This window comes from Sinocyclocheilus rhinocerous, unplaced genomic scaffold (assembly GCF_001515625.1).
Source record: "Sinocyclocheilus rhinocerous isolate Xijiao unplaced genomic scaffold, SAMN03320098_v1.1 scaffold82, whole genome shotgun sequence".
Taxonomy (NCBI): domain Eukaryota; kingdom Metazoa; phylum Chordata; class Actinopteri; order Cypriniformes; family Cyprinidae; genus Sinocyclocheilus; species Sinocyclocheilus rhinocerous.
In genome coordinates, this window is record NW_015644168.1 from 949,734 (window position 1) to 959,527 (window position 9,794).

The 9,794-nt window shown below is 38.7% G+C and overlaps 2 protein-coding genes across 3 annotated transcripts in view; both read right to left on the reverse strand.

Annotated features, from left to right (window-relative positions):
* Nucleotides 1-1,985: 1,985 nt before the first annotated feature.
* LOC107758074 (N-acetyllactosaminide beta-1,3-N-acetylglucosaminyltransferase 2-like) lies at nucleotides 1,986-4,557 on the reverse strand. Its single transcript, XM_016575725.1, has 2 exons — nucleotides 4,484-4,557; nucleotides 1,986-3,571 (listed from the first exon to the last, which is right to left on the reverse strand). The coding sequence occupies exon 2, from the start codon at nucleotides 3,400-3,402 to the stop codon at nucleotides 2,125-2,127; it is 1,278 nt and encodes a 425-aa protein (XP_016431211.1). The 5' UTR covers nucleotides 3,403-3,571; nucleotides 4,484-4,557; the 3' UTR covers nucleotides 1,986-2,124.
* Nucleotides 4,558-8,016: 3,459 nt separating this feature from the next.
* LOC107758075 (alpha-soluble NSF attachment protein-like) overlaps nucleotides 8,017-9,794 on the reverse strand; it is a 9,539-nt gene continuing 7,761 nt past the window's right edge. Inside the window, exons 10-11 of one of the 2 annotated variants that reach the window (XM_016575726.1) lie at nucleotides 9,335-9,385; nucleotides 8,017-9,113 (exon numbers count right to left, since the gene is read on the reverse strand). In XM_016575726.1, coding sequence (XP_016431212.1) covers nucleotides 9,012-9,113; nucleotides 9,335-9,385 — 153 coding nt within the window. In that variant the 3' untranslated portion in view covers nucleotides 8,017-9,011. The other variant, XM_016575727.1, reaches the window with a different exon arrangement.

A 9,794-nucleotide genomic window follows, 5' to 3' on the forward strand; every position in this document is an offset into this window, starting at 1 on the left:
CCGTGTCCTGCAGAGTTTAGCTCCAACTTGCCTCAACACACCTGCTGGGAAGTTTCTATGCCTAGTAAGAGCTTGATTAGCTGGTTCAGGAGTGTCTAATTGGGGTTGGATCTAAACTCTGCAGGACATCAGCCCTCCAGGACCGAGTTTGGGCACCCCTGCATTAAGTTATAGTTTAAGCATATACAGACTGAACCTCAAAAATATACATAATTAATCTCATACTTTGCTACATTTTTTTATATTTATCACTAGGTTTAGTAGACAAGGCACTCATGTATAAAAATGCCACAGATAACGATAGTAGTCACACAACAGTTATCACAGATCACTAGTCTGAGAGATGCCAGATATAAAAAAAAAAATTTTTTTTAAATATTCTTTCCACAACGCTAACGTTCCAGGAAATGTGGTTCCCAAAAACAGTCATTTCAAGCAATACTGCCACCCTTGCATTTTACTCACACCAATCTAATTTCGCACATACAAATTTGTTAAATAGTCTCTCACAGAACATATTGTGAAGAATGCTTAAGCCAACAGGTTTTAATTCTAGAATGGGTCCAAAATAGGACATACTGTACAGAGGTAGTGTGAATAAATCCATCAGCTTCAGTAGTATTGCATATCCTACGGTTACAATCACACTGCAAAAACCAGTGCTCAATTTATTTTGGTCACATCTGATTTTTATATGGCTGTGCACATTATCATGTTTTAAATGTGGCCAATATCAGATTCCAGAGTGAACGAATGACGTAAAAGTCACATGAATTCCGATGCGGTCACATTGCAAAACATCTGACCTGAATCGATTTAGGACCACACATGAAAGTGGCCCAAAACAGAAGCAAAAAGATCAGATTTCATGTGGTTTGTGCAGTTCACGCTGCCATGAAATAAAATGACATGGGTCACATATGAGCACCATTAAAAAATTTAAAGGGGTCATATGATGCTTTTTTTAAAGATCATTATTTTGTGTATTTGGAGTAACAGAATATGTTGACATGCTTTAATGTTCAAAAAACACATTCTTTTTCAAATACTGTACATTATTGTAGGTCCTCTATGCCCCGCCTCTCTCAAACGCTTCGTGACATGGCTGCTTCAACACTAACTGCGGTTACTGAAGCCACGCCGCCTTTCTTTGCGTGAACATTTGGGCACATTATGCAAATATTCCCACATAGTGAGGTAGATATGTGGGGGCGTGTTAGAACGAGCCGTTTTAGGGGGGCGTGGCAGAGTCTTAACTTCGATAAAGAATATCTCTTTGGTTTTGAGACTTTAGTCTTTGCAACTTCAGGGATCTTATCTATGCACAATCAGCTTGTAACACTCCAAAGAGAAAGGAAAACTTCAAATCGCATCATATGACCCCTTTAAACAAAAAATTTAAATTCTACATTGGGCCACATTTTTGCAGTGTGAATGTAGCCAGTATGAGACTGAATCAAAATGCCCTCATGTCATTCCAAACCTGTAAGACTTCCTTCTGTGAACCACAAAAGAGGGTATTTTGAAGAACGGTAGCCATTGACTTCCACCGAGTAGAGTACACGACTTTGACTTTCTGGGTCAACTGTCCCTTTAAAATGCTAAGGTTGGTGTTTCCATGCATGTCTTTCTTTGTTTTGATTTGAATAAAATCGTGCATTTTAAAATTGTGATCCATTCAGCATACATCATGCCACTTCACTATACACTACCTTTATGTATTTTTTGGAGCTCTAAAGATTCTACTCTGTTTCATAAGAACAAAAACTTCTGAAACATTCCTCAAAAATGTGTGTTCCGCAGAACAAAGCAAAGCTTGTTCTGTACGAGTTTGGAATGACATGAGTAAATTATTAAATTAATTACCTATAAAAGCTAACCTTGCTCAGTTGCACAGAAACATAAGATAAGATGGTGTTGGACACCACTTTTCTTTCAAGTATATTATTCAAAGAAAAAAAACAAAAACAAAGAGTCTTCATCCAGTCTCTTAAGCGGTACCTTTAATGCTCAGCATTTTCCCCATGTTGCCCCCCCAGAAAGTTTCACCAAGTTATTCTTTTCCAACATGGGTTTTATCAAGCACTACAGCGGAACTCAATGGGGTTTAATAGTTTACAAACATCAGCAGGTCAGCATGGCACTGTGCATATTTCTCCACAGTCTCATGGTCTGCTGAGGGTCACGCTGGTGCACCAGGAGCAGGTCTTTGTGTACACAGGGGTTCTCCCTGTCTTGCTCCCGAATGTCAAAGGTCTTGAAACCGTCGTGTTTCGTTGCAGTGATTCCAAGTGCCTTGAAGCACATCCCATTGTAGACGTCATCAATTGGGAAAAAGGGTATGTAAAAGGAAACGTGGTAAAGAGACGGAAGAAGGTTTCCAGAAAAAAGGAATCCACCGCCACCAGCATAAGGAGGGTAAGGACCTTCATAGAACGACTGAGGAACATAATATTTAATTTTAGGGTCCCGTAACGGGCTGGCATCAGAAATGATCTGCCCGGTGTACAACGCCGTGGCCTGCTCTGGCTCCAGAGACTGCAGATGATTCAGTATCGCTTGAGTGTTAGCAAAAACATCATCGTCACCCTTAAAAACGAAAGATACACGAGGACAGTTATCAAGCATCCACTTGAAGAACACGTGCTCCTTGAGAGTCAGGTTGTAAAAGGAGTCATGAAAATCCCAGATGAGGAGATCTTGAAACTGCTGAGCTTCAAATGAAACCAGTTTGTCGAGATTGGGATCATCCGCTGATGATCGGCCCAGCAGGAAGACAGTTCGTACCTGAAGTCCGTTTTCATACAAGCCTTCACTTCCCCAGGTCTCTCGGACTGCTTGGCGCCTCTCGAAGTGCTTTGGAATGGATTTGATTGCAAAAAGTAGGAAAATTTTATCCTGTCCGCTCTCTGATGCACACTTGTCAGGCTGATCGATAAGAAGTGGTGGGTCTCGACACTCCATGCCTCTAAGGAAGTCTCCGTAAAGTGGAGGGTATGACTGAATATCCTGAATGTTGGTTTGTAGCAACTCAAAACTCTCAGGCTGACAGTGAAACTTGTCACGTGAGTCTTTGTGCGTTTGATTGTCGATGGAGTCAAACTGCCGGAGGAGAGAATGAAGCTTCCGGTTCCAGAAGGCACCGTTTTTGGGAACGCCTTTTCTGAAAGTCTCAGAAATCGTTAGTGGTGGAAGCTCATACAGCATGGCACTTTTGCTTTTCTTTTTAACAGTGCTCATCACTACAGTTGTGGGTTTTCTTGGCGTGGAAGCTGGAACTGAAGGGATCTTAGCCAAGTCTTTTTGGCTGTGTTCCACAACCTTTAGCTTGGAAAAGATGATGACAATGCAAAAGCTGCTAGCTAGTGCAACGATTAGCAATTTCATATACTTCCTTTTCATTTTACAACTGTTAAAAGCAGCGTACTCTTGAGAAGCAAATAAGGACGTTGGTCTTTACAGGAAATGGTGGGGATTGACGCTACAGAATGTACTTGTTTTAAACATTCATCTTCCACTGAATTCAGTTTCTTCAATCATATTCCCATTGATGTCAAGTTCAGCTGTGAGCCTAGCAGACACAAGAAACAGTAACGCAAGTGAAAATCTCAAGAACGTTACAGTCTTGGAGTGCGTGCAGCTTTACGTAGCATCACGTAGCATACCAAATAACACCAGACTGTTTCCTCTGTGGTTTGTGTGGGTGACAAATGTTGTCGGTCTAAGTCTTGCTTTAACATTTATGAACTGGCAAACGGTTAAGGTGCAATTCACTCAAATTAAAATTCTGTCATTTATTAAACCTCATGTTAGTCCAAAGCTGCATGCATTTCTTTCTTTAATTATATGGACAAAAGTAACCAAAACATTTTTCAAAATCCAGAGAAGTCAGTCATACAGGTTGGAACGACATGAGGGGGATTAATGATGACAGTTCTCATTTTTGAGTGAACTATACCGCTTCAATAACACTGACTGAAACTGGGGATAGAGCGGTCAACACCAATAATACCATACATCAAATTTAATACTACTACTAGTTTGTTCTTACTGTTAGCATAATTAACAGACATCATTTTTTTTATGTGGATCTAAAATTAAACCCAACCTTTTAATTTATTGGAAAACTGGTCTCAAGTGATTAATTAAACAGCAAAGGTTCTAAAATGAAATACACTTCAGTCCCATGAGGACACTGCGTTGAGCGCAGGGACAGATGATATACAGCTCCTGAGAGAAAGTGTAAGCTATGGTCGTAAAACCCATGTAGATACTCCTTCAGTAAATATTTATACGTCCTTCTGGAGGTGTATTCCTACCATGTTGTTTTCTACCATGCCTGTCTTGGCTTATTATAGTTGATTGAAATACTAAACATGCGTCCCAAAAAATGAAATAAGCAAAATATGGTTTTATTTCCAAATTTAAAATGCATACGACAAATAAATATTTATGGTGGAATAATGCCTGCTGCTTCACTTACCGTTTTCAGGGGCTTTGTAAGCTGCCTACTAAGACTGGTACGGTGACCGAGAAGTGCAAAGCAGATCACAATTCTGAAAACAAAATAACAAATTACAAACGCAAATGCAAGTCTAAAAAACAAAATAACAATTCAGAAACAACAACAATTCAGAAAACATTATAACAAGTCAGAAAACACAATGACAAATTCGAAAACAAATTTACAAGTCAGAAAACAAAACGAAAAATCAGACAAACCGGAAAAGGTAGGTATAGTTTGAGACAGCGCCATTGGTTAGGGATTACTCACCGCTGACTGGACGAGACATCTGTCAATCAACGTATACAGGGAAGAACCAGCCGAAGAACAGCAGAGTCGTGGTAGAAAGTTCGGAGATGGTATTAAAGTAGCTCAGTTTAAATGTATTGTATGAATTACCCTTACTTAATCAAGGTAATATTGTACCCTACCCGAGCGAAGGCTTTTTTTTTTTAACAGAAGCGATTTTCTATCATTCGAATGCTGAAGACCTTTGCTTGAGTGTTTAATGCGAATTGTGTTTTGATATAAGCCTATTGTAATGAATCTTTAATACTGAGAGAATATTTCCAGGCCCGGTTTCAACATTAAATACTAATACTAAATGTTCTAAGCGACAGTTCATAAACCGTACACACCAACAAGAATAGCAATGCACACTGACAGACTTTTACTAGCCTACTTTAAGTCTACATTCCCCCCCATTCTACGTTCTTTAAAGCAGTGGTTCCCAACCCTGGTCCTGGAGGCACCCCAACACTGCACATTTTGCATGTGTCCTTAATCAAGCTTGACTTGATGCATGTAAATGGTTGTATATGTGGGTCACACCAACTTAAATAGAAAAAAATAGGGTCGCTCTTAAAAAAGTTTGAAAACTACTGCCTTAGAATTAAATAATAATAATAATCCCCAAACATTATTTTCTCAACTTGAGGGGTTGGACAATAACACTGAAACACTGGCCAATAGTAATGGAGGTTGTCAGGCCAGTCTTCACTGATTTTACTAGTTATGATTAATTATTCATATTTCCCCATGAGCTGATTCGCTACACACAGTTCTGCATAATATATTGCAATCCACACAACATATCAGAGTTTAAATTGTTGGTGCACGTCTTGTGCCGCATCTGAACAGCAAGTCTTTGTGGTGTAAAGAGAGCTACAGTATCCAGACTAATGTCAGCATACCACCATGAAGGATGAACCACATCTAACAGGAGTAGCTCTTATCGCAAGAGGAAGCTGTCCGAAAGGGATGTATGGGTTATTAACCTGGATTGTACCCAGATCTGAATATTATTGAGCCACATTGAGGGAGTGAACTGGCCACTGTTCTGCAAGATGAATAGCTTAGAATCCCTCTGGCATGTATCTGTCATTCCCAAGACGAATTGATGCTGTACTGGTGGTAGAAGGAAGCCCTACACCCTACAATAATTATTGTGGTCTAAAACCAGGTGTTGCAGTTTCATTGCTTAACCCCTGTGTATATTTCTAAGTTAGCAGTTTTGAGTATTAGCATTAAATATACATTATACATATAATCTATACATTTACTTATTCTCTGACATAAAATTTATTGCGATACTTTTATAGAATTAGACTGAGTCTCACAAACTCCAATCTGTGTTACATTGGCGCTACAGTAGGCTACTTGTCCTTTAAAATCTTTAGCATATGCGCTAAATCACATGACTTGATAGAAGTGACATCCTTTCTTTGGAGGGAAAGCAAGTCCAGGAATAAAGACACATTTTTTTCTTCCTTTTTAGAAGTGTGTGTATGTGTATATATAAACACACACATCTGCCTAACACACTACAGAATGAAATGTTCGCCTTGACTGTCCTGTTTCCACCAAAACTGTTCATCAGGAGTTTCACAAGGTCAATATGATCAAACTGCTATGGCCAAACCTTTGGTCACTCGTGCTAATGCTACGGAATACCCAACCATTCTGAAGGGCCACGTGGTTCAAACATTGTACTGGTGCCATGTATCAGCTTGATAATTCACCAGTACACACAGCACGACTGGTGACAGAGTGGTTTGAGGAACATGAAACTGAAATTCATCTCCCATGACCTGCACAGTCACCAGATCTGAATATTATTGAGCCACATTGAGGGAGTGAACTGGCCACTGTTCTGCAAGATGAATAGCTTAGAATCCCTCTGGCATGTACCTGTCATTCCCAAGACGAATTGATGCTGTACTGGTGGTAGAAGGAAGCCCTACACCCTACAATAATTATTGTGGTCTAAAACCAGGTGTTGCAGTTTCATTGCTTAACCCCTGTGTATATTTCTAAGTTGTGTATGTGTATATATATATATATATATATATATAAATATATATATGTGTGTGTGTGTTCTGGAGTATGACTGAAAGGACTGTAGTAGGTGAGGTCTGATATCTAGCCTTCCTCAAGGGGTGTCAGTCAAAACGCAGGGTCTGATCAGTTCCGTCCAAAGAGTTTAATTTCAATTAGCACAGGAGAAATTTGCAACCAAAATGCACTCAACACAGCTGTACACGGGCATTACAGGTGATCAAATAGGTATTTGTTTGTGAGAGTGTGTGGTTTTTGTTCACTGACGCACACATCAACATGAATAGTCTTTGCACTATGCACTTTCCTGCTGAGTCACTCTAGCTTTCTGCTTATTCTGACAGGTCAAATGTAGCGCATGCGCACCAACCAGGCCTTTCTAACAATATATATATATATCATCTATAATTCTTACTTGATGTTAATATTTTAATTATCAATTGATGTTTTAATTAATTTTTTACTTTTTTCTCCAACAAATTTGTTTAGCTCACAATCCACCAAACAGTGAGAATGACCCTTAATTTTATTAGTATTTTATTTATTCAGGAAATAAACTTTATGCCATCCTGGCCAAGATGAGCAGCTACAGAAGTTTTAAAAATGTTACAAATCAACAAACACCATATAAATACAAAGGCGTAGCTTGATGATGCTGTGACTGAGTGTGGAATCATGGGAGTTGTCGTCTTCATCCCCACAGCCGACGCAATTTAATGTAAGTACACAAGTCAGCAAAGTATATAACACTGACTGTTCTAGTGGTTTTTGGATATTTTAATAAAACAAATCTTACATATTGCACCATTAAAACATCTGCGATTCGAATCTTCCTTTACCAGAAATTATTTACCAGGAAACAATTAATAAAGTATTTTAATCACTAGATGTGTCATGTCATAAAAAGCTTCTTTCCCTTGTTTCTTCTTACAAATGGAATTGAAAGGGTAAACAAGTTCTGTGTATGTAAAGAGCATGCATTAACAATTTACTGTTGAGTAAGAGAACAAACATATGACAATAGACCCAAAATGGATTTATAAATGAACAAGTAATGCTTCAGTTTGCATGTTGATAATGAAGACTAACATGCTATATTATACAACTCATAATGAGTTCTAAAATGACAATTTGAGTTGAACCTGAGTGCACCATGATAGAGCATGTCTAAAGAACATTAAAAGCTGGCAGGTGCAAATGTACAACTATCTCCATAATCAAGAACTGGCAAAAAAGTAGCAGAAACTTTTTTCTGCCACCAATGAAAAATAGGCTTTATTTCTAAAATGAAAACTTGTGTTTCGACTGTAATTGATTTACATGAGATTTCAAAGATAAAGATTCATCAAATATAAAACCCAAGATATTTGTATTCTGGCACTAACTCTATTACAGTGCTTTGTAAAGCTCTAACCAGTATAGGGTTTGGTTTTAGTCCTTTATTTAACCAGGAAATAAACTGGCTAAGTTTTCTTAGCTTTACTAAAAGAACAATGAATTCATAGCAAGACTAACCGTTACATACATTTACCAATGACATATGAACAATTATGACTGATTACAAGAAAGGCAGAAACAAGTATTTCTCCCTTTTTGGAAAGTCAATAAAAACACGCTGTATAGGTTGAATCAGTCCTTCTTTTACTCTTTTTCTTCTCCATATGTCAAAATAAAAAACAGGAATAGCATTTCAAATCATTTTTCAAGATTAGTCTACGCAGGAATCAGCAAGCAAAACATAAGCAGAGATACAAGGTATGGTATTTCCGATAAGAATAAAAATACATATGCCACTACTAAAGAATTGAACAGAATGAACAAAGGTTTTTCTGCTCAGTAATACGGGTGCTCTGTGTCAGCCAGAGCACAAGGCATTTCTGAAGTTTGGTGTGCACAGCACCCCGTAATATTACTGCAGCTGGTTTCAGCTCTCATGCAACACTCCCTCAAATCTCATTTAAACAATCAGCCTTCCTTTCTTTAGTGTTCTCTGAGGTCTGGCGGTACGGCCGTGTCATAGAGAGAGAGAGAGAGGTAAAGCAAAGGCGTGAAGGCACTGAGAGTTGAGTTGGTGGTAAAACAGGGCGATAGTCAACCATCATACTGAAGTCACGGTGTTAAAGGCACGAGGCAGAGCGAGCGGCAAGGGGCAGAGGGGAGGAAGAGGATCTTAGCGAAGGTCACTTTCATCATCTTGTATGGATTTCTTGATACGAAGCAGCATGGTGGTGAGCCACTGATCCAGTCGTGAGATGGTGTCATACTCTTTTACCTGAAAGACAGAGAGAAATAACTGTGAAAATGATGAACAGCCCTGCTATTGTTCCTATGAATTGATGCGACATCCATTGATAGGCATGTCATACGGGTAGCTTAACTCATTTTTAGTGAAACTAGGAAGCTATGGTAGTGAAACTATGCTTCTCTAGTGAAATGAGAATTGTTTAAGAGGTTTTATAAACAACAGAAAGGGCAAGTAAGCGCTTGTCTTACAGCGTCAGTATATGCATCCACATTCTGTTCTTCAAAGGCATCTAAAAGTTTCTGTTAAAAAGAAAGAAAAAGTTTCTGTTAAAAAGAAAGAACATGTTAAGCATATAATTTATCCATCATCCCCCCCCCGTCAGGACCACAATATGCTGCTGTTACCCAACACACTTCACAGACAGGATGATTGTGGTCTACAGTGGGGAAAATATTTATTTGATCCCCTGCTGATTTTGTAAGTTTGCCCACTTGCAAAGAAATGAAGTGTCTGGAATTTTTATGGTAGGTTTATTTTAACGGATAGAGACAGAATACCAACCAAAAAATCCAGAAAAAAACACATTATATAAAGGTTAGAGATTGATTTGCATTTCAGTGAGTGAAATAAGTATTTGATCCCCTACCAACAAAGGCAACAAAGGAGTGGCTCAAGAAGAAGCACATTAAGGTCATGGACTGACCTAGC

Excerpts from the sequence above, each read along its gene's own strand:
- LOC107758074 (XM_016575725.1), bottom strand. The coding sequence starts at position 3,402 with ATGAAAAGGAAGTATATGAAATTGCTAATCGTTGCACTAGCTAGCAGC.